Raw genomic sequence first — 24232 nt, 5'->3', positions numbered from 1 at the left:
GAACTCAAGCTTCACCCTCAGGATTGGGAAAGTGGACTTCGATAATCAAAGGCTATTTACGAATAAGAACAGGCGACCATAAAGGGGTTGGCAGAGTCGGGGCTGCCAGTCGTTTTATTGTCACGACTCTTGTTGCAGTCGGTGCTCTTTATTCTTTGTTTTACGCTTCCTCAGGAGTTTTTGGGACGTGTTGGTGGATACTGTGGGGCTCCTGAGGTCGATGAACTTGATTATTGTGGTCTATCTTTGTTTCTGACTAAGTTGTCATTTTTTAACGTCTCATTGCAGTGCCATTTTGAATATTGACGAGCGACGTTCACGTCGGACATTACCCTGGATGTGTCCTCGCATGACGTCACCTGCACGAGCCTTTAAAAGGGCACTAATTTATGTGCTGTTCAGGTACAGAACTAAGAGGCCTAACGTGTGCTTCTTGCTGTTTTCTGACTTTGTTTTCGGTTTACGAGTCTCGTCTCACGTGTCTAGCTTGGCGAATGATCGGTTTGTCCCTTTGGCTTTGACCCCAGCGTGACTCCATGACTCCATTCATCTTCTGATCCTGAAATAAAACTCATTCTGCTTCAACAGAGCTGTTCTAGTGCAGGAGTTGTGCTCACCACGTGTCCCATTAAGATCACGACCCAGGATTGTGACAATCGATGACCACCTTGTTGGTTCTTCTTCTTCTATCTGAGCCAGCGATCTTCTCCTAGCTAGAGTTCCAAGTCTTACTTGCATGTTTTGTTGTTCGATTTTGAGTCATCGAGGTATATTCGTGTTTCTTTTGTTTAATTTTCCTGTGTTGCGTGTTTTGTGGGTCGTCCCCCAAGAGGCGGGGCCACCTGCCAGTCACTGCAAGGAACTGCCCTCTGCCCTGTAAACCTGGAGGATCTCCCACAGTCCCCTGCGGTTCATTTTGAATGCTCTAAGGAGTTGGGAGTGCGACTTGTGTGTTTAGATTTGTGACAGCTGTTCCCTGTTTCTTTGACTTCGGGTTGAGTACTGGGACTCGGTCACTTTGGGTTGCTCTTTCCGGCTTGATGACCCCTTGCTTTGACCCTCGCTTTGTCTGCTCACCTACTTACTTGCTCTCCTCACTCCATCGTTGGTGTCAGAACACAAGCGTCACCCTCAGTTAGGATTGGGAAAGTGGACTTCGATAATCAAACAGCCTTTAGGAATAAGAACCGGCGCCCATAAAAGAGAAACAGGTGACGGAACCGGTAGAGTCGGAGAGGCCGGTGATTTTATTATCACAGCTGGCAACTCCTTATGGCCTTGTGTGGTCTACGGAGCTCCATGTGCTTACAGAGCAAATTTGTGTTAATAAATCTTTAATTTGATAAAAGTTCACCGTGGCCCTTTATTCATCTAACATACGGAGTTCCCCCTCTGGTGGACATTTTTGGAAGTGCATTTGAGACTTCCTTGCTTTGGGATTCCCAGTCACAGCACTTCTGGAGTACTGGACAGTACCACCCCACTATTAAAAATGAGAGTTAGGGTCTTATATACCATTTTTTGTGTTTGATTGTATTAGCCCTCGACTTATTTTGGGATTTCGCTGGCCCAAGAAGGATAACCCTGAAGTAAACTGGTGTAGTGGAGAAACTGAGCACTGGGGTCCATCATACAGGGTGGGTCAAAAAGTAGGTATACAATATTTATGGAGGATGATTTAGACTGTCGGTTGCAATTCTGACCACCGGTGGAGGATGTGGGCCTGAAGGTTTCCATTCAGGATCTTCAAACCCCTGGGTGACTCTGATCTTTTCACCTTCACCATCCTTCAAAGACTGGTGGGTGTGTTTGGAGGGGGGCTGTGTTGTGATTTCATTATGAGTTCATTTTTATATATGAGAGGTAGTTAGGTTTTTAACATCAGAGGATTCAACTTGAATAGGAGATTGTCAGACATTTCTGGACGATTATCTGGCAAACGTCCTATCGTTTGATGTTCTTGACTTAGAAGTTTTGATCTTCCTGACAAAAGCTTGGGTGGATTCCTGGATGTGACCTTCGCTTTGTTTCTTTGCTTCTTCTTTGCTTTCTGCACACCCTCTGTGATGGAGAACTCCTAGAACTGCGTACCCTAAATATTGTGTGAATATTTACTTTTAGAACATCAAGCTCTACGATAGCAATAGTAGGGAGCAGGTGGTGGAGACCCTGGAGAGGTGGAGATCTGCTCTGGAGAGGAGAGGAATGAAGGTCAGTAGGAGCACCACGACAGAATACATGTGCGTGAATGAGAGAGGGAGGTCAGTGGAATGGTGAGGATGAGGGGAGTAGAGTTGATGAAGGTGGATGAGTTTAGATACTTGGGATCAACAGCACATTGTGGAAGAGAAGTGAAGATGAGAGTGGAGGCAGGATGGAGAAGAGTGTCAGGAGTGACAGACGGAGTGACAGGGAAGGTCTACAGGACGGTGGTGAGACCAGCTATGTCATATGGGCTGGAGATGGTGGCACAGGAGACAGAGCTGGAGGTGGCAGTCTTAAAGATGCTAAGATTGGCATTGGGTGTGACAAGGATGGACAGGATTAGAAATGAGGGCATTAGAGGTCAGCTCAGGTGGTATGGTTTGGAGTCAGAGAGGCGAGATGGCGTTGGCTTGGAGAGATGTTGGGTATAATGAGAGAAGGGTGCTAAGTATAGAGCTGCCAGGGAAGAGGAGAAGAGGAAGGCCTAAGAGAAGGTTTATGGATGTGGTGAGAGAGGACATGCAGGTGATGGGGGTGACAGAGCAAGATGACAAAGACAGAAAGATATGGAAGAAGATGATCTGCTGTGGCAACCCCAAAAAGAGAGTAGCCAAAAGAAGAAGAAGACCAAGCTCTACGTACTCAAAAACCTGGGCACAATGGCCGTGATCTGTAAAGCCCAGAAGAAGCTGGCTGATTCTCTCCCTAGACAGGCTGAGTATGAAGGGTCTGTATCACTATCTACTAATGCTGACTGGCCAATGGCAGGTCAATTCATGCAATGACACGCCGACTCACACCTTTGTCTTCTGATTAACGGGACGCGACAAACATTAGCTAACTCCAGCGTAACTGGCACCTCCGACTCTCCCCTGTCTGTCGACACACAACATAAAAAACATGAAGTGGCACAGCAGCAGCAACTCAAGGTGGGCACTTACAAACACGTGGCAGCCACTGAAGGTCTGGTTGCTCAACATGCTCAGGCATTTGGAGCAGTCGCTGGTGGAGCAGTTGACTTCTCTTCGCCGGTTCTGACCCATGAAGCTGGTTGTGTTTGGCACTTGCCAGCTGTCGATAAAGACTGCTGGGTCCTCGTTTTCTCGGACCGTCGTTCCGTTGGACAATGTGAGGTCATTTTTGGGGTCTCCGTCACAACAGCCTTTAAGAAAACAGTGGACAAAAAAAAAAAAAAACAGAAGAGATTCCAAATGTTAACAGAGAGATCATGATGGCCGATCGAGGTCTGGCTGGTCGAGTTGCGGCTGGGCTCGCGTTTATCTTCAGTTGTTATTCCTCCTGCTTTTGTCATTTCTGTTTTGTTTGACCAGGATGTAGTAACTGTGCCTCCATTCTGTGTACGTGGTGAGTGGGGCCACGCTGACATCACAGCGGCTGGGACCGCCCACTGGCCAATCAAAGACCCCCAGCGGCAGACCCCTGAAGTGTGGAGTGCGGCTTTACTGGTTTTACCTGACGTGTTTTTCTTTTTTCAAGCCAGCAGGTAGCAGTTTGAAGGCGTGCAGCCTCGAGGTGAGCCTCGTCTGGCCATATTAAGAACTCCAAGTGACAACATGAGGGTGGATTAGGGGGCTAAAAACTTTATGCCTAACATTATAGAGGGCACTTTATACTGCAGGGGTCCTGGAGGACCACCGTGGCTGCAGGTGTTCATTCTCACCCTTTTCTTAATGAGTGACCTGTTTGTGCTGCTAATTCACTTCTGTTTGAATTCGTTTTAATTGATTTGCTCTCGAAGACTCGGACCCCTTAATTGTTTCGCTTTCCTTAATTAGCAGCCAAACAATAATCCATCCATTATCAAACCCGCTATACCCTAACTACAGGGTCACGGTGGTCTGCTGGAGCCAATCCCAGCCAACACAGGGTGCAGGGCAGGAAACAAACCCCGGGCAGGGTGCCAGCCCACCGCAGGGCACACACACCCACACACCAAGCACAATTTAGAATCGTCAATGCGCCTAACCTGCATGTCTTTGGACTGTGGGAGGAAACCCACGCAGACACGGGGAGAACATGCAAACTGGGAAGCGAAACCAGGTCTCCTTACTGCGAGGCAGTAGCGCTACCCACTGCGCCACCGTGCCGCCTATTTCAAAGACTCCCCTCTGGTAAACACTTCAGGTCAATGAAAACTAAAACTAACAGACACCTCAATAGTTTCTCTCCTAGAGCTACAACCCTCTCAAACCAGTAACTTAGCCATCTTCTGTGTATATTCATGCGTTCTGTCATATACTGGATGAAGGTCAGTCAGTCAGTCATCTTCAAACCCAATATATCCTAACTACAGGGTCACGGGGGTCTGCTGGAGCCAATCCCAGCCAACACAGGGCACAAGGCAGGAAACAAACCCCGGGCAGGGCGCCAGCCCACCACAGCCAAACAATAATGAGATGCAAAATGAGCCAAAACAACTGGTGCCCATCATACAAAGTCTGAAAATAAAGAACGACGAGGGTCTCGGGAATGTCGATCTGCTCAGGTCCACAAAACATTTGACCAGAAAGAGAAAATCAACAATACCGGCAATTCATGCTATTGAACAAGGGGAGCAGCAACAAGCCACGGAGTTTAAGAACGGGTTTAATTAACGGCAAGAATGGGCACCTCATTGAGCAACGGGTTGGAATGAAAGTGGTTGGAGTTTGAGGCCCTGACTTAGGTGGTCTTCTGTTGGCTCCCTCACTTCACATTTCATTTCTCTTTGGGTACCATTGAAGGATCTTGACTTTGCTGATGATGCTGTGATCTTCGCGGGGTCAGTGGAGGCTCAGATTGGGGGTGAGGGGTCTGATTGAGGGGTCTGAGTGTCTGGGCTGATAAAAACTAACATCCAGGCCTTTAATGACCTCTTGGGCACGGCCATCAGCAATGTGTCTGTCTGCGGAAAGAGTGACAACCTCGTCATTGAGAGGTTTACTGACCTCGGCAGTGACATTCATGCGGCTCTAGTAACTCTTCCTATGAAGTCAGTAGACGGACTGGGGGGTCATGAGGTTGCTGGAAAGGGGTGTGTGGCGCCCCCGATATCTATGCCAAAAGACGAAGGTCCAAGTCTTTAGAGTCCTGTCTTGCTATATGGTTGTGAGACATGGACGCTAACCAGTGAGCTGAGATGACGACTGGACTCCTTCATGTGTCTCTTCGGAGAATCCTTGGGTCCCGTTGGTTTGACTTTGTGTTGCTAATGGAGTCCCAAATGAGGCACATGGTCTTCATTGTGAGGGAGCGTCAGTTACGCCACTACGGCCATGTGGGGTGGTCCGGCTCACAGGACCCTCATTGTTGGGGACCCGAGTGGCTGGACCAGGCCAAGGGGTCGCCCACGTAACACCTGGTTGCGGCAGATAGTGGGTCATTTCCAGAGGGTGAGGCTGGACTGCGTGTCTGCCTGGGGTGGTTGCCAACCGGGTTCCCGAGTCGTTTCGTTGTGTGGTGGGTGACTTGACTTGACACGTTTTTGTATTTCAGTTTACAAAATGTGCAAAAGGTTTCATTTAGTAGAGTGGAGTAACGGTAAGCCTTGGGTGGATTAATCCCTGGTGCAAGTGCATTGTGGGTAAGGGCCGAGTCTCCTGCCAGTCAGGCGAGTGCAATGACAGAGTGGAGGTGGATGACTCGTGTGTGGGGGTCTACATAACAGAACCTGAGCAGGAGAAATAAAAGAATGTTTGATAATCAGTTCAGCTATCATCAAGTACTGGCGGGTGTGGAGACAGGGGTTAGAGGGGTCGAGGTCCACCTATCTGTAATGCTGATATATCTTACAGACAGCGTCTACATCCCCCTCGGGTCGTGAAGTGTGCGATCGCACCCCTAATAAGGCGACAATATTAGATAAAAATAGAAGGAGAACTCTAAACTCAAACCAGTCCTCCCAGCTCCCTGACGGAGATCTCAAATCTAACACAACCCATCCATCCATCCATTATCCAACCCGCTATATCCTAATTATAGGGTCACGGGGGTCTGCTGGAGCCAATCCCAGGGCGCAAGGCAGGAAACAAACCCCGGGCAGGGTGCCAGCCCACCACAGGGCACACACCAGGATCGCCAGTCCACCTAACCTGCATGTCTTTGGACTGTGGGAGGAAACCCACGCAGACACAGCGAGAACCCGGGAAGCATATCCGGGTCTCCTAACTGCAAGGCGGTGCTGCCCGCGCCGCCCCCTAACACAACCCGAAAAACACAAAGTCCAGTACGCTGCCCAAATGAACGGAAACCGAGGATGCGGAATGAAGGAGAAATGATAATCCAGGAACATCTCGCCGTAAACCACGTCCTTTCTTCCTCATCCCATACGATTTTTTAATAAGGAATATCGGAGCACATGACTAAGCTTTGTTATCCTGTACCCCTTCGGTGTAAATATGCCCCATCTCTCAGACGGCCTCACCTTATCCTGTCTTGTCTCCATTTGTTTGGTTTCTTTCCTTTCTTTCTTTCTTGCTATTGGATGAAACTGAGAAGGCGCACTTCACCTTTTCTCGTGTAAACACGACTTCAACAAAGGAACCTTGAACCTTCGGCGCCCGAGGATCACCTTCACGGCTCAGGTAAGGCATGTGATGCCACTCCAGAACGAGAGGGGTCGCCGTCGCTAACGGTTTCATCTCTCCCCTCCACAGCTCTGAGAGGATGACCAATGAGGACGTCTGACCCGCCCATGGTGCCCAGAGAAGACACGCCCCTTCCGGTCACATTTGGAGCAGAGCCCACTCAGAGTTGGCAGTTCTTAAAGCGGCCACCTGAGGTTTATAGAGCCGGCCATCGAGTGGCTGTTTGTGCTCCTCTTGGGATGGCTCACTTGGTCATCCCCCCCTCAAACTCCTCCAACTTGCTCTTACAGGTTTATGGGGTCGTTTAAGACCCCTGACATTCACACTTGCTTGTCCTAATCAATGTCTCACACCCTCTCAGGTGCTCTGATTAGTCAGTGGAGTTGCCTTACCTGATAAAAACCACCCCAGAGGTGACAAATGCATTCTGTGACTTATGTCCCATTAATAATGCATTGGGACCCTTAAACTGGTCGGACTGGGGTGAAGGGTGAATGTTTGGCACCTGCCTGATGGCTTTACTGGCCCAGTGATGGAAGACGAGAGTGAGCTTCTCATTGCAAATGCAGACCCCCAACACTCTCTGGTGGTGGCACTTGGGGCCACTTGTGATGACAGACCCCTCTAGTCCTGCTGGCTGGCTTCGTGCCCTTGCTTATCATACCTACCACATAACCCCATGGTAGTGGGCTTGCTGCTGGCGCTGTCCGTCTCGATGATCATCATCCCTGTGCTGTGAAACCACTGGATCTTCAGGCCTGCTGGAGTTCGAAGGAGGTACATGTTTCCAGTGTCCAGAATCTCAAATCCGTACTTCTTAAAGCGCGGCCGCGCATACCTGGAGTTCACAAATATCTTCAACAGAAAGGGAAAAAACAAAACACGGGTCACGAAACTGAAAGCAGGAGCCCGCTGTGTCTCAGTGACGTGCCACCCAGTGACCACTGCCACCCTGGGTCACATTGCTACACAGATGACAAACACGGCTGAGCCGCCGGTCCCGCTGATTATTTTGGCTTCTTCTTGTAATGACATGCTGAGAACATCCTCTGCTAGGCCTCTTGTCATGTCTATGGTGAAAGTTTCTAAATATTCCTTCAGCCACCTTCCTGGACTTGGAGTCGGATTACCGTTGGGCTTCTGCTCCGCCAAAATTAGATGGCTTCTGTCTGAAAGGGGCCGTGGGGATTAGAGAGGGGGCAAGTGTGCCTGCCCTGCTTCTCTTGTTAGGACAGCAAAACAATACAGTGGACTGAAATGAATGGCAGGGCTGTGCCAGTCTGAAGGAACGAGGAGTCCAAATGTCACTGTCCTGTAACACGTGCTGTTGTCCTGTGTGTGGCTTCACACGCCATCAGGGGTCCAGTCGTCTCATCAGAAAAACAGACAACCGCCGTCTAGGCTTGGAGTTGAGGTCCTCAGTGGTCCCCCACATCCACCAAAGCCAGCAGACCCCTCAGACTGGCCACTCACAGGAACGATCAGAAAAGAAGATGATGAAGAGAAACAAACGACTTACCCTCCTCTGAAGACGGTCGATCAGGACTTGGTGTGGCCAATGTGTGATGCTCAGGGCTGCCAGGCAAAGGTTCGTGAAGTTCCAAAACAGCTGTGAATGCAACAAAAGCTTTAGTGGTCATTGGGGGGTTTGGGGGGCAATCAAAAACAAAGCAGAGGAAATCACACTTTCATAGGAAGTGAACCAACAGCAAACATGGAGACACCAGAAGAAGGGAACACAAAAGTCGAGAAGAAAAATCTTCAAAGCTGGTCAGTGGGGGTCTGCAAAAAAAAAAAACTACGCATGTTGTCCTCTTCTGCTTGCCATTTGAGTTAGGAAGCATTTATATGGGACCAGCATAACGTTAAGGGAGCACCTGACCTGTACAAAATGAAGTTGACTGCAGCAAACCCGACAAATACGTGGACATATCATTCAATAAAATGGAACACACGCCGAGTTCAAATAAACAGTTTAAAGTTAGATCTGAAATGTAAGGAGAAAAATAAATAAACTTAAATATACAGGATGTCAAAATATATCAACTATGAGAAATATATTGTGTGTATATTGTGTTCAGACACAAGGGGGATCATTCATGGCTATCTATTTTTTCACTTCCTTCATTTCTATCTATCTATTATATAGTGCCTTTCATATCTATCTATCTCTAATTGTGATCCTGCTGACTATGCTAAAATTAATGTCTATCTATCTATCTATCTATCTATCTATCTATCTATCTATCTATCTATCTATCTATCTATCTATCTATCTATCTATCTATCATATAGTGCCTTCACTCTATCTATCTATTATATAGTGCCTTTCATATCTATTTATCTCTAATAGTGATCCTGCTGACTATGCTAAAATTAATGTCTGTCTATCTATCTATTATATAGTGCCTTTCATATCTATCTATCTCTAATTGTGATCCTGCTGACTATGCTAAAATTAATGTCTATCTATCTATCTATCTATCTATCTATCTATCTATCTATCTATCTATCTATCTATCTATCTATCTATCTATCATATAGTGCCTTCACTCTATCTATCTATTATATAGTGCCTTTCATATCTATCTATCTCTAATTGTGATCCTGCCGACTATGCTAAAATTAATGTCTATCTATCTATCTATCTATCTATTATATAGTGCCTTTCATATCTATCCATCCATCCATCCATTATCCAACCCGTAATATATCCTAACTACAGGGTCACGGGGGTCTGCTGGAGCCAATTTCAGCCAACACAGGGCGCAAGGCAGGAAACAAACCCCAGGCAGGGCGCCAGCCCACCGCAGCTTTCATATCTATCTTTCCCTAAATGTGATCCTGCCGATTATGTTAAAATTAATGTCTATCTATCTTTTATATAGTGCCTTTCACTCCACCTATCTATCTGAATGGTGTCTCCTCAAAGTACTCTGAGCTCCCTGTACTTCACTAGTAAGTTGGTCATATTGGCCGCTCCACCAGTGAAGATCCTGTAGCTTCAGTTTATCATTTATTTGTGTTCAGGTGTAGATGTTGTGCTGTGTCACCATGCGACTTCTTCCAGAACACGTGTCAATATAAGAGGCACCTATGAGACGTCTATTTGATGACATTGTCAACCACAGCCACAACAGTTGAATCATCTGCCTGCCACTGTGTAGGTCCCCCTCATGCCAACCCATGAAATCATGGACTTCACAAGACCACTGAAGGTGGTTGAAGATTTTGGCAGCAGATCCTTTAGGCCCTGTAAGTTGCGAGGTGAGGCCTCCATGGATCAGACTTGTTATCCAGGCCCATCCCACAGATGCTCGTATGGATTGAGATCTAAGGATCACCTTGAACTCTTTGTCATGTGACTACTGCAGTAGGTGCTCTTCACATTTTATGCAAAAGGCGTATCTTGTTGGACTGTTAGATTAAGTGTAAGCCTTTCTGAATTCTGACTTTACTCTCTTTGTCTCATATCACTTGTGACTTATGCATTAATCTGTGTCAATGGAATATGAATTGTCCACCATTAAGCTTCAATAGTATGTGGTTTTCCATTGACAGGATATTTATGACAATTTTAAAACTCAATCTCCACCCCTGTCATCATGAGCTGTGTGTAAAGACCCTGAGAATGACCCCGCAGGTGCAAGTGGCAGACATGTGGTGTCTTCCTAGGGTGGCCAGGCTGACACTCCATGACGAGGTGAGAAGCTTAGACATTCAGGAGAGCCTCAGAATGGAGTCACTTCTGCTCCTCTAGAATGAGGGCACCAAGCTCAGGTGGTCTGGGCATGTGGTAAGGACGTCGCATGGGGACCCTGTGACCGACCCAGGACATGCTGGTGGGGTTATATGTCACAGCAGGCTTGGGATCACCTGGGAATTTCCCCTTGGGGATTAATAAAGTATCTATCTATCTATCTATCTATCTATCTATCTATCTATCTATCTATCTATCTATCTATCTATCTATCTATCTATCTATCTATCTATCTATCTATCTATCTATCTATCTATCTATCTATTCAAAGAAAGACAGTGGTGGGGCCAGAAATTGCAAAGTGGGTGGGCCTGAAAGCGACTGGGTGGGCAAGCAATAAAGTTTTGTGCAGCTTGGTGTAACAATAGAGGGACTTGAGGATTTAATGACAATCAAATTAAGGTTAGGAGAGTCCCGCTTGAAGTTTTCAGTTGCTTAACATCTAATGATAATCAGACTAAGGGTCCGGATCCCCATTGAAGATTACATTACCGAGTGGCCTCACTTCAGAAATTGGGAGCCTGGCTTATGAATTAGAGAGCCCCCAGAGCTTTGCCCCTACAGGAAGAGCCAGAATGTGTAGCTGGGGACAGAGAAGGCAGGGCAGACTTGCTTGGTGAGCTGCTGCCACCGTGACCCTCACCAGGAGATGCCAAAATGAGAGGAGACGAAGAGTCGACACACGACTGGCATCAGCCGTCCATCCTCAGACTCAGTTCCACTGCAGCACCCCACGTTGCTCTTTGGTGTCCACATTCATCAACATGGAGCTGCCCTGACTGCACTGAATGTGAAAGAATGGAGTCAGGAGGTGGGAGTTTGGGGAGATAAACCGTCCGATTGAGAGTCGAGGAAACCTCAGAACGAGAAAAATCAGCCAAGGACTTCATGAACGGAGTCAAGATATAAAACTGAAGGGCGCAGGCAAAATACTCAACTAGTTAGTAACCAGAAATCAACTCTGACTCTCCAAGGAAATGACGCAAGGGCTTTGAGTTAATTCCACAACCCCGGACAAGCAGAACGTGGGCGACGTGGAGCTTTACACCTTCAGCCTGGTGATGTCACCTGCCACACACAGTGACAGTGCTGCCAGCCAGGAGAGGCTTAAAGGACGTCAAAGCAATAAATAAACTTGACAAGCAAAGCCCCCTAAACCCCCAACAGGATGTTTGAAATGATTTTTAGAGACCAAGAAACCATTTAGGATATCTAAAAACAATACATAAAATATAAATATAATATAATATAATATATACATGAAAGGAGACAACTCACCACATCTGAGCTTTGGCACTCCTGGACGTGAATGCTGACCGTTTCATTTGGCAGCTGTGTGATGATGTAGGACGCCGCTTTGTACACGGCCACGCTGTTCCCATCAAAGGTGATCACATTCAGATCGGGGAAAACGGAGCAGCGGCCTGCAAAGAGAGACCCTTGAGAAGAGAGCTGGGAGGGCAGAGACCCCAAAACGCGACTGAAGGACCATCAAGTAATCACGCTGGCCAAAGTCACGGCTTTCAATACGGCTGATTCACCTCTTAGATTATCTGATTAGTGTCAAAAAAAAGGATCATTGTTTAAAAAGATAGAAAGGTGCTATATAAGATAGATAGATAGATAGATAGATAGATAGATAGATAGATAGATAGATAGATAGATAGATAGATAGATAGATAGATAGATGAAAGGCACTATATGATAGATAGATAGATAGATAGATAGATAGATAGATAGATAGATAGATAGATAGATAGATAGATAGATAGATAGATAGATAGAGAGTGAAAGGCACTATATGATAGATAGATAGATAGATAGATAGATAGATAGATAGATAGATAGATAGATAGATAGATAGATAGATAGATAGATAGATAGATAGATAGATAGAAAGGCACTATATGATAGATAGATAGATAGATAGATAGATAGATAGATAGATAGATAGATAGATAGATAGATAGATAGATAGATAGATAGATAGAAAGGCACTATATGATAGATAGATAGATAGATAGATAGATAGATAGATAGATAGATAGATAGATAGATAGATAGATAGATAGATAGATAGAAAGGCACTATATGATAGATAGATAGATAGATAGATAGATAGATAGATAGATAGATAGATAGATAGATAGATAGATGAAAGGCACTATATAATAGATAGATAGATAGATAGATAGATAGATAGATAGATAGATAGATAGATAGATAGATAGATAGATAGATAGATAGATAGATAGATAGATAGATAGATAGATAGAAAGGCACTATATGATAGATAGATAGATAGATAGATAGATAGATAGATAGATAGATAGATAGATAGATAGATAGATAGATAGATAGATAGATAGATGTTAAAGACACAATAATAATAATAATAATAATAATAATAATATCATTTTTTTCCATTTATATTCCGTTTTTCTTGTTACTCAAAGCCGCTTCAATCACCACCTTGATGACGTGACAGCAGCCCCTTTATATGCCATTAGCTGTTAGTTGGTGAGGGGTGACAGTTTGCCAATTAGAGCCAGTAGATGATTGGTGGTCCAGAATGGCCCGGACATCGAGATGCCCCCCCCTACTCTTTATAAAGGATGCCCAGGGATCTTTTATGAGCACAGAGACTCAGGGCCTCAGTTTAATGTCCCAGCTCCATTTTTACAGCCCAGTGTCCCCGTCCCCGACATTCAGAAGATTCCCAACTCTTTGTTGCTTGTTTTGCCTTAACCATCTAACTCTGGGGGTCTTGAGCTCAGCTGCTAGACTTCTCCATTTTCACCCCACCAGGTTCTTGCTGTCATCGAGTGACATTATCAAACTCAATGATTTTTTAAGTGTCCCCATTTGCCTTCACCAGAATTTCAAACTTTAGAGACTTTTTAACAAGAATGGGACATTCAGCCCAGTCATGCCTTACCATCTAATCCTTCTCATCTCTACAAAATAACTTCAAGATCCGAAGGTCCCTAAAGTCCTCCTGCCCACCACACTACTTGGTCATGTATCCCATGTGTCTGTGGTCCTCTTTGTGATGTTTGTGTGAAACTTCCCCTCACAAGTGCCCAGCTGTGACCCCAAATTCTTGATGACCTCATTTTAAAGTCACCGTCTCTACCCACCGTTCCATTCCTCAGTTGTGTCTCCTCTTCATCTCCGTTCGCCTGAACTGTAAAGCTTCCACTCCTTCAGTGTCCCCTCAAAGCCCACAGCCTCTGTTGTTCCCCTCCAGACTTTTTCCAGTGCTGCTTTGTCTTTTTTTGTAATATGGAGACCAAATCTGCACACAGTACTCTCAGTGAGAGCTCACTAGCATGTTATAAAGTCACACACATCAGGGCGCTATACAACCTCACCTCTGTCACACATGTGTGTTGGAGGACCACCTTCTGGGCTACTCAGGTGTACTGTATGCAGTACCACTCCAGGACAAGAGGAGGTGCTATCACTAATGGCATTCTCTTTGTCTTCATCTACAGCACCAAGAAGATGCGCAACTGGCTGAGCCCCTACCAGTCAGAGTCCTATAAAAACCAAACGTCACCAATCTTGGTGTCTCATTGTGGACCTGAGCAGACCACAGGACGCAGCTTCCCCAAGACAGAGCTGCCCAGCTGAGCAGCAGTGACTCAAGCGGTTGACCCAAGACAAGTCACAGGAGGTTCTGCTCAAGCTTTAAAACACTCTGGTGAGGCCTCATCTGGAGTCCTGGGTGCAGTTTGGGTCTCCATAAAGACACAGCAGCACTACAGAAGGTCCAGAGAAGAGCGACTCAGCTGATTACAGGACTACAGGGGATGAGTTATGAGGAAAGATTAAAAGAGTTGAGCCTTAAGGAGATGAAGAGGAGACCTGACTGAAGAGTTTAAAATGATGAAGGCTATTAGTCCAGTGGATTGAGACGGCGACTCATCAAAAACACGGGGACACAGTTGGAAACTTGCTAAGGGTAAATTGCACACAAACATTAGGAAGGGGACCATAAACACATGGAGTAAGTGACCAAGTGGTGTGGTGGACAGGAGGACTTTAAGGACATTTAAAACTCGACATGATGTTGGCTGAAGATGAATGGACTCTTTTTGTCTTTGTTTCTCTAACGTCGTGAACTTCAGCTTATTTGTTTATTGTCCTCTGGTGCCATCGTGCGTCTGATTTCTTTACTAACTGCCGCCATCGGATTAAATGGAGTGAGCCATCTGGCACCCCGACTACTCTCCGGACTCCTCTGGTGCCTTCTCTTGCCCTCCACTCCTAAAGACCTCCTTAAACCTGAGACCCCCTTGTGTGTTAAAACTCCACTCCAGGGGCAGATCACACGGCATCAGCAGGCGACTCGTTGGCATCACAGTTCATGACCCCAGTCACCTCGCATCTCAGTAGTTGTCTTACAAGTCCAGCTCAGGACCCCTCAGTACTTACAGGGACAGTCCCACTGCGGGCAGCACTTGTCGCCATTCACCAGTATGGCGAATCCCAGGAGGCCGCAGTTCGGTGGAGTCGCATTGTAAGGGCAGTGCTGAGATTTGTTGAACAGCATCAGCTGGCCGTTCATGCAGACGTATTTTGTGCATTCATCTATTATTTCAGTATACGGAGGCTGGAAATAAAACAAAAGAACAAAAAGTGAATTAAGACGATTTGCTTGGCGATCTGCTGTTAGAAAAAGGATGGGCGCCCCCTAGTGGTGGACTGCAGAGAATGCATTTTTGGGGCGACTCCCCATGTGACCCCCAAGAAAGTCACACTCACATTACAGAAACGTAGAAACAAATCCTAGAGGGGACCCCCATGTGAAATTACAACACTGCCCACTTTGTCTCATCTCCGTCACTGAAGACGCAGACCTCAGTCTCCATTTTCGCCTTTCATTCACCCGACCCCAGTGGAAATACGGAGACGTTTGAAAAAGCTCTGCAGAGCTGAAGACGTCCAAAACGCTGGACCGACATTGCAATGTGGACGGGCGAACACCGAGAGTTCTGAAAAGCGGAGACTCGGATTGGTTGTTGCTTTTCACATTGCCCTTCCCTGATTGGTTGGTACTTTTTACATTGCCCTTCCCTGATTGGTTGGTATTTTTTACATTGCCCTTCCCTGATTTGTCAGTGCTTTTTACATTGCCCTTGCTTGACTGGTTGGTACTTTTTTCATTGCCCTTCCTTGATTGGTTGGTGCTTTTTACATTGTCCTTCCTTGATTGGTCGGTTCTTTTTACATTGCCCTTCCCTGATTGGTTGGTGCTTTAAACATTGCTCTTTCCTGATTGGTTGGTACTTTTTACATTGTCCTTCCTTGATTGGTTGATGTTTGTTACATTTCCCTTCCCTGATTGTTCAGTGCTTTTTACATTACCCTTTCTTAATTGGTCAGTGCTTTGTACATTGCCCTTCCCTGATTGGTTGGTGCTTTTTACATTGCTCTTTCCTGATTGGTTGGTACTTTTTCCATTGCCCTTCCCTGATTAGTTGGTACTTTTTACATTGCCCTTCCCTGATTGGTTGGTGCTTTTTACATTGCCCTTCCCTGATTAGTTGGTACTTTTTACATTGCCCTTCCCTGATTGGTTGGTGTTTTTTACATTGCCCTTCCCTGATTGGTTGGTGCTGTGTATGACAAGTCTGTGCCCATGATAACAAAACTAAAAACTACAGAGCTGCTCCTGAAGAAAATAGACAAGCGAGAAGATTCTGCATGAAGAGAGCCTCTGAGAAGCTAAGTATGGTGCCTGCAGTGATTTGGAAGACCACCGTTAACGGGCCTGTGTAGGTCATCAGATGCTAAGACCCAACATCGCTAGCATGCAAAAACAATGTCAAGCAACATAACCGGGTGACTGGAAGTTCGAGTCCAAGTGACATTTTGTCACCCTACTAGTTCACTTGGCCCTGGTTCTGGTCTTGAAGTTCCAGAGACAGAAACGTCGTGAAGCTCCCAGTCCAGACAGCGTCTCTCCCTCCACACTCTGACCTCGTGCTGATTGATGACTTACAGACATTTTCATTTACTCAATGCAGACTCCCTGCCTGCTTCAAAGAATCCACAATCATTCCCGAGCCTTGGACGCTCAATATTTCCTATCTAAATGATGCCAGGCTGGTGGTGCCGACCTCAATAATGATGAAGACATTTGAACGCCTGATGGTTTAGCATCTCAGGTCGCCTCCTGGACCCTCTACAGGGTACTTGACATTCCAACAGGCGGCTCTGTGGTATTTACACTCCTCGGCGATGTATGCCAGGACTTCAGTTGTGGATGTCAGAGCTTCTCTCGGTATGAACTTGGACTGAGCCACCTGTCCCTGGATGTCTGACTTTCTAAGGACCAGATGACAAAGGCTGGGCCCCTGACCCTGAGCACATCGCCCCCTCAGGCTGTGTTCCACCACCTCTCCTCTCTGACTGAACTTCTAGTGACCCAAAGTACTGATGACACCACCCTGATCAGATTGGTGACACGTGGTGCCATATAGGAGGGAGGGTGAACAGCTGGCCACTTGGTTCACCCTCAAGAATCTCAACTTGAGTACTTGGAAATGTCTGTGGAATTTAGGAGATGCTGCTCACCTCCTGCTCCCCCGGTGTCACTGTCAGCCATTTAAACCATTTCAGTTGCCTGGCACCATTGCCACTGACAGACTGAACTCACAAGGAAACACCGTAGATCTTTACTGTTTCCTCCATCACAGTGAAAGGCGTCACCCATCCCAATCCGTGCCGGTCCAGTTTTATAGAACAGTTGCTGAAAGCGTCCTCACTTTGTCTGTGACACTCTGGTGACAGCAATGCATCTGCTCAAGAGGACCGTAGGCCTGGAACTGGACTCTGCTAAGGACCTGTGGACACCACGGATCAGGAGACGAGCCAGAAATGAAATCAGTCAGTTAGCACATAGCAGACATGACAGTGAGAACCACTGGACACATCAGGACGTCCTCTCCTACGTCAGTCACTCTGCTTAAACTCCATCTCTGTCTGCTCCTGACCTCCAGACTCCTCCATCCAATCTGAGCAGTGTTGACTGTGTAAGGACTTACTAGACGTACCTCTGGGGGGATTGCAATGCCGGACCACCTTTATGTTATTCTTCACTACTGCTGCTGTAGGTAAGGCTGTGATGATGTCACGTGAGGTGTCTTGTGCCGTTTATTGGTCACTTTGTGGCCAAAAGTAAGTGGACCCCCCCCCTAAAGGATACACCACAGGTGCATTAAGACGAGAAGACAGCCACCCTATTTCCATTGACACACAGGGGGGTCCTACTGAAGAGCTCAGGGACTTTAAACATGGCACTGCGATAGGATGGCATCTTTGCCACAAGTTTACTCATCTCAGTCTGCCAAGGAGAACTGTGAGTGGTGTTACTGTGACATGCCAAGGGCATCAACAGCTCAGCCTTGCCAGCTCACAGAGTGGAGCCACCAAGTACTGAGGTGTGCAAATGGCCTCACATTGGGCACATAAAATGGGCACATCAATCCAAAACACAATTCTTTTTAACTCAATTTTATCATAATAGTTTGATAAAAAGCTACTTGTCTCAATGGGGAAATTTATGGTAGAATCTACTTGTTTATAGTGCCTTTACATATCTGCTTATATGTCATATAGTGACTTTAGAGATCTGTTAATCAAAGAGTGCATTTCACATTTATCTATTTATTATATAGCGCCATTCATCTGTTAATCAGTGTGTTATAAAGTGCCTTTCAAATCTATTAAATACTGCTATGCATCTATCAACCAATGTGTTTAGTGCTTTACACTCTCCACCACTATATAGTGCCTTATCTATCTATCTATCTATCTATCTATCTATCTATCTATCTATCTATCTATCTATCTATCTATCTATCTATCTATCTATCTATCTATCTATCTATCTATCTATCTATCTATCTAATCCTGCTGACTACACTATCTATCTATCTATCTATCTATCTATCTATCTATCTATCTATCTATCTATCTATCTATCTATCTATCTATCTATCTATCTATCTATCTATCTATCTAATCCTGCTGACTACACTATCTATCTATCTATCTATCTATCTATCTATCTATCTATCTATCTATCTATCTATCTATCTATCTATCTAATCCTGCTGACTACACTATCTATCTATCTATCTATCTATCTATCTATCTATCTATCTATCTATCTATCTATCTATCTATCTATCTATCTATCTATCTATCTATCCTGCCAACTACACTATCTATTATATAGTGCCTTTCATCCATCTACCTATCAATCAACATTGTATAATGCCTGTTATTATTGTTATATAGCACCTTTCATATCTATCATCTGCATAGTGCCTTTCACTCTCTGTGCGTTATATGGTGCACTTCACATCTATCTAGTGTATCTTTCATATAGTGCCTTTCACTCTCTATAATTTAAATAGTGCCTTTCGGTATCTATTATATGGTGTCTTTCAATCACTATCATAATATAGCGCCTTTCTATTTAAGTGTCTATTATGCAGTATAGTACATTTCCTATCCATCTCTTATATAGTGCCTTTCTCTCTCTATCTCAATTCATTTTATTTAGCACTCCTTTTTTAATCTTACTAGTGACACATCAGCACTCCACGGTATGCAATTTCTCACCATTTCCACCCGTTTTGCACCTTCCTTCCTGTGTGTGGCTGAATGTGCCCATGTGCCTATGTGCCCTGTCTCAGGTAAGTCTCCAGATCAGCAGCTGGCACTCCACTGAGTGGTACAAACCACTGCTGATAATTCCCAGCATCCTCAGCTTGTGTCCCAGCTGTGACGCGTCAGGCAGTGCAGTGGAAGTCATGGAGAGGTGGCACCGCGGCCCCTCAGCAGACACGCACAGTCACTCCGTTGTCAATTAGAGGTGGCTTCTGTGCCATCACTGTGTCTTTTCTAGCTCGATGAGGTCCTATGTGATTATCAGAGATGTTTAAGTGGAAGGTCGCCATGATGCCCAGGCCTACGGTCCCTTGTTGTTCTCGCTATTTCACGGTATATTGTATCTATATATGTATATATGTATTTGTGTCTTTCTGTACATAATTAAATTGCCTGATTTCTCTATCATTGGATATCTGCAGGTCCAACTCACAGTCAGAGTCGGGTTATGAATGTCTGTGGTAACCGTACTGGCTTGTGACCCCCAGCCCGCCCGCACTTACCGTACACATTCTGGAGGCTGTAACTGCACTGCTTGTCTGTTCGCTGCTGAACACGAAGGTTGGCGATGCCCACATTTCGTCTGTTTCCAGCTGTGTGGTGGTCCCTCTGCTCTCTTGCACTGCCGTACTTGACGCTACAAGCGTCGTCAGCTCCGTCGTGACCTCAGGAGGAGTGGAAGTCGCTGCTACGGTGGTAACTTCAGCCAGAGTCTCATTGGATAACGGCGTCCCCCAGGACTCTGATGGCGTTGTCTCTTTTGGAGCTACGCTTGAGGACGCCGGTACTCCAGTCGAGATTGTCCTGGTGGTCCCCGTTGTCTCCTCTAGGGTGGTCTGTTGTGCCATTTGGCTCGGAGTGCTGTCTGGCTGCTGTGCTTCAGTGGATGTCGAGGCTGCTGCTGGGCTACTTGAGTGTGTCGTCTGTTCGTCGGTCCTCGGTGACCACATGCTTCCGGTAATCTCCATCACAATCGGTGGGGTGTGGGGTCCCTCTGAAGTGGTCGCCTGTGCTGTTTGATTTTGTGTCATCTTGGAAGCAGCAGTTGAAGAAGTTGCAGCAGCACCTGGAGAATATGAATGCGACTGAGTCCTCCAAGTGGATGTGGACGGAAGGCTGGCAGCCGTAGTCCCTTCTGTGGCGTTGAGCGTTTGTCGAGTGGTCTCCCGGGGGGCTTCTGTAGATGGTGTGTGACTCGCTGATGTGGATAAGCTTGTCTTCAGAATTGGGTGTGTGGCTGGCAGCGTAGTGGCTATAGTGAAGCTGGAGGTCCATATCTCAGGTGAAGGTGTTGTCAGTATGACGGTGACAAATGATGTCGGATGTGCCCGGGAGGGTTGAGTTGCCACAGTCATTTCCTTCTCCTCCTGCCCTGAACTGCTGCTTGTCCCCTCTGCTGGCACTGTGCTCTTTGGGGACGGTGGGGATGAGGTTGACAGGGACTCTGCTGCTGCTGTGCTTGTCACTGCAGGGCTGGTGGATCCTGGGACTGGTAGGCCTGTTGATGACATGGTGGTCGTCGGGGGTGGTGTCGTGGGGGGGCTAAGTGTCATGAGCTCACTTGTCACCTTGGATGTGGAGGAGCTGCCTCCTTGTGTGGTGGTGGTAGTAGTAGTAGTAGTGGGCAGAGACAGAGGTGGGGTGGTGCTGGCTGCCGGTCTGATGGTGCCCATCGATGCCCCAGCTGAGTCAGTTTCATGCTTGGCTGTCAGCGATGTGACTTCTGAGGGGCTCGAGGTGGTCGTGGCTTCTGTTGTAGCTTTGGAGGTCATGGAGTACGTCATTGTTGTGTTTGTAGATGAAGTAGTCGTGGAGGAGCTGGCACTTGGTGAAGCAGATGTTCTCCAAGATGTGGCTGTCGGGGTCAACGGCGTCTCATCCTGAGGTTCTCTCAGCGCTTCACTGGTGGTGGCAGTTGACGTTGCTGTGATCGCTTTGGTGGCAGTGGTCCCAGCTGTGCTGCCATCGGTATCCCACCTTCCTGGGGACGTCGACAGTGTCCTGTCTGGAGTGACCCTTGTCGACAGTACCTCAGATGGATGAGGTGTAGCTGATTCCACTGATGTTGTGCTTGGGGCTGTAGACAAACCAGCAGAGGTCCCCTCATCCTTTGGTGTTGTAGTCAGACCTTCAGTAGTTCTCACCTCCGTTGTTGGAGTTCCCGTATATCGCGCAGATGGCAGTGAGGATGCCATTGAGGCAGTTGGTGTTGTTGTTTGCGAAAGCCCAGGACTGGAGCTTGGGGATATTTCTGTGGGCTGTAAGGGAGATGAGTGTGTGGTCACCTTGGACGTTGGCACTTCAGTAGTTGTCACTGTCTCGGTAGTAAGCCCCACTGTGGCTGGCGTTGTGACAGACCTGATGGGACCCAGGGTTGTGCTTTCTGTTGCAGAGACAGCAGGAAATCCCACTTCCATTGTGCTCCCAATGTCAGACGTACGTGTAGTTGGCAGAGAGCTGATAGGACTTGTTCGTTCTGTACGAAGAGTGGACGGTGTGCTCTCTGTAGTAAGTGTCACCGTTGTTGAAAGCATCACCATCTGTTCACTGGAGGTTGTGCGTGTGGTGGGTGCTGAGCCCGTTGTGCTCTCCGTCTCGGGCAGGACAGCTATGCCAGTGGAGAACGTGGGGTACGGTGATGTCGTTCTTGTGGAACTGCTGCTCCATTTCCAGGGTGTCGTCTGCTTTGTACTGGCGACTGCCGTGACCACCGCTTCAGTACCTGAGGACGCCGTCCAGCTCGTCGTGCTTTCTACAGGGACTGGGCTGCTGGTAGGCAGAGTACCAGTTGTGGTGGGCAAAGCCGCCTCAGGCATGGAAGATTCTGGGGGTTCTGCTGGGTGGCTGGTGGACCAGGACTCAGCTCGTGAAGATGACACAGTGAGCAATGCTGGAGAAAGCGTATGTCGTGCTTCTGTACTTGGACGCTGAGTGGTTACTGGTGAAGACGGACCCCTGGTGCCATTTGTGGCTGCTGGAGACAAGGAGGTGACTGGAGAAGGCGTAGATGTGGTGACTTGAGTTCCACCTGTAGATGGCAGTGTGGCACTGGGGGTCACCAATGCTGGCCATGATACTGTGAATGGCTCACTGGCATTCACCGCAGAAGTGACAGCTCCAGGTGTCGGTGGCGTACTGTGGGGAGTCAGCGGCTCCGCAGCAACTGGGGGTCTGATGCCTGAGGAGAAATAAAAGGAAGCAACTGTTAGAGAAGCAGCGAAAGGTGACGAGCAAATCTCCAGTGGACTGCATCGGCCTTCACTCGACAGATGTTGAGCTCGTGTGACACTCGATATTTTACACTTGTGATGTAATGTGCACAGGGCTCAGCGGATCAGCGGCCGAGCACGTGCAACGGGGGTCCTGAGCCTTTCACTGCGACATGAGGCTTGGGGGCCATTGAAACGGCGCAAACTTGTGAAATGGAGATTTAGCAGAGCAGCAAATCCGGTTCAGATGTTGTCCTGGACGACACACGTGGGCTGGATTTCTGTGCTCTTGGTGCGGATTAAAAATTAATCCCATTTGTTTACGTGTCTGTCAACACAAAATGGTAAATAAGGCGGCTGTTCGGGGCGTCCTGCCACTCAAACATAGAGTCGCCCGTCAGGATGGCACAGAAGTCCAGACACGGTCCCCGACGGTAGTGGGCCTGTCACACTAAAGAGTCCGCTGAATAAATATGTGGGCACGCGTGGGACAGCAGGTCTTGTGATGACCCTACAGAACCGAGCAGGCAAAAGAATGGAACGGAACAGGCGAGGAGTCGAACAGCGGGGCCAAAACCAGAAAGGCTGGACATCAGTGGTCAAAACCAAAATGGTAACCTGATGACAGGACACAATGGAGTGCCCAAAGATTATGGTGAGCAGTGAATTACCAGGAGATGATGAACGATAACTGAGACTTGGTCTGGAACTGCAGTCGGTCAAAACCAGGAGATCAGACAAAAGTAAGTGACTAGGAACCAAAACGACAAGACGTTACTCGAGATCTGAAGACAACAGAGTAATGGACCAGGAAACAAATGAAAAACTGGTGGTCAAAGCCAAAATGGTAACCAGTTGAGGACACAGTGGAGTCCCCAAAGATTATGGTGAGCAATGAATTAGCAGGAGATGATGAACGATAACTGAGACTTGGTCTGGAACTGCAGTCAGTCAAAACCAGGAGATCAAACAAAAACAGGCAAGTAGGACTCAAATGCAAAAGATGTAACTCAAGAACTGAAGACAACAGAACAGACTGAACCTGGAAATAAACATAAAACCAGTGGTGAAAACCAGAAAGGCTGGACATCTGTGATCAAAACCAAAACAGTAACCCGCTGACAGGATGCTGGAGTGCCCAAAGATTAGTGTGAGCAGTGAACTAAAAAGCGATGATGAATGACAACTGAGATTTGGTCTGGAACTGCAATCGGTCAAAACCAGGAGATCAAACAAAAGTAGGTGACTAGGAACCAAAATGATCAAGACGTTACTCGAGATCTGAAAACAACAGAATATAATGGACCAGGAAATAAATTGTACATCAGTGGTCAAAACCAAAATGCTAACCAGTCGAGGACACACTGGAGTTCAGAGAATCATCGTGAGCAGTGAACTACCAAGAGATGACTATTGAGCATCAAGATGTGGTCTGAGACTGCAAAGGGTCAAAACCGTGAAATGAAACAAAAGTAGGTGACTAGGAACCAAAATGACAAGACGATACTCGACAGCTGAAGACAACAGAATAGACTGGACCAGGAGACAAATGGAAAACTGGTGGTCAATGCCAAATAGTAACCAGCTGAGGACACAGTGGAGTGCCCAAGGATTATTGTGAGCAGAGAATTAGCAGGAGATGATGAACGATAACTGAGACTTGGTCTGGAACTGCAGTCAGTCAAAACCAGGAGATCAAACAAAAACAGGCAAATAGGACTCAAAAGCAAAAGATGTAACTCAAGAACTGAAGACAACAGAACAGACTGAACCTGGAAATAAAC

The 24232-nt window shown here is 46.8% G+C and overlaps 1 protein-coding gene across 1 annotated transcript in view; it reads right to left on the bottom strand.

Annotated features, from left to right (window-relative positions):
- Positions 1–24232, bottom strand: part of otog (otogelin) — a 305832-nt gene that overhangs the window by 32954 nt on the left and 248646 nt on the right. The window contains exons 36-41 of the mRNA XM_051922624.1: positions 19743–22417; positions 14992–15169; positions 11830–11975; positions 8311–8400; positions 7460–7646; positions 3147–3367 (exon numbers count right to left, since the gene is read on the bottom strand). Coding sequence (XP_051778584.1) covers positions 3147–3367; positions 7460–7646; positions 8311–8400; positions 11830–11975; positions 14992–15169; positions 19743–22417 — 3497 coding nt within the window. The remainder of the gene's footprint in view (positions 1–3146; positions 3368–7459; positions 7647–8310; positions 8401–11829; positions 11976–14991; positions 15170–19742; positions 22418–24232) is intronic.

The sequence above is a fragment of the Erpetoichthys calabaricus genome, chromosome 2 (genome assembly GCF_900747795.2).
Source record: "Erpetoichthys calabaricus chromosome 2, fErpCal1.3, whole genome shotgun sequence".
Lineage (NCBI taxonomy): Eukaryota > Metazoa > Chordata > Cladistia > Polypteriformes > Polypteridae > Erpetoichthys > Erpetoichthys calabaricus.
Note: the sequence above shows the minus strand (reverse complement) of the source record. Positions and strands in the feature narration are given on the sequence as shown.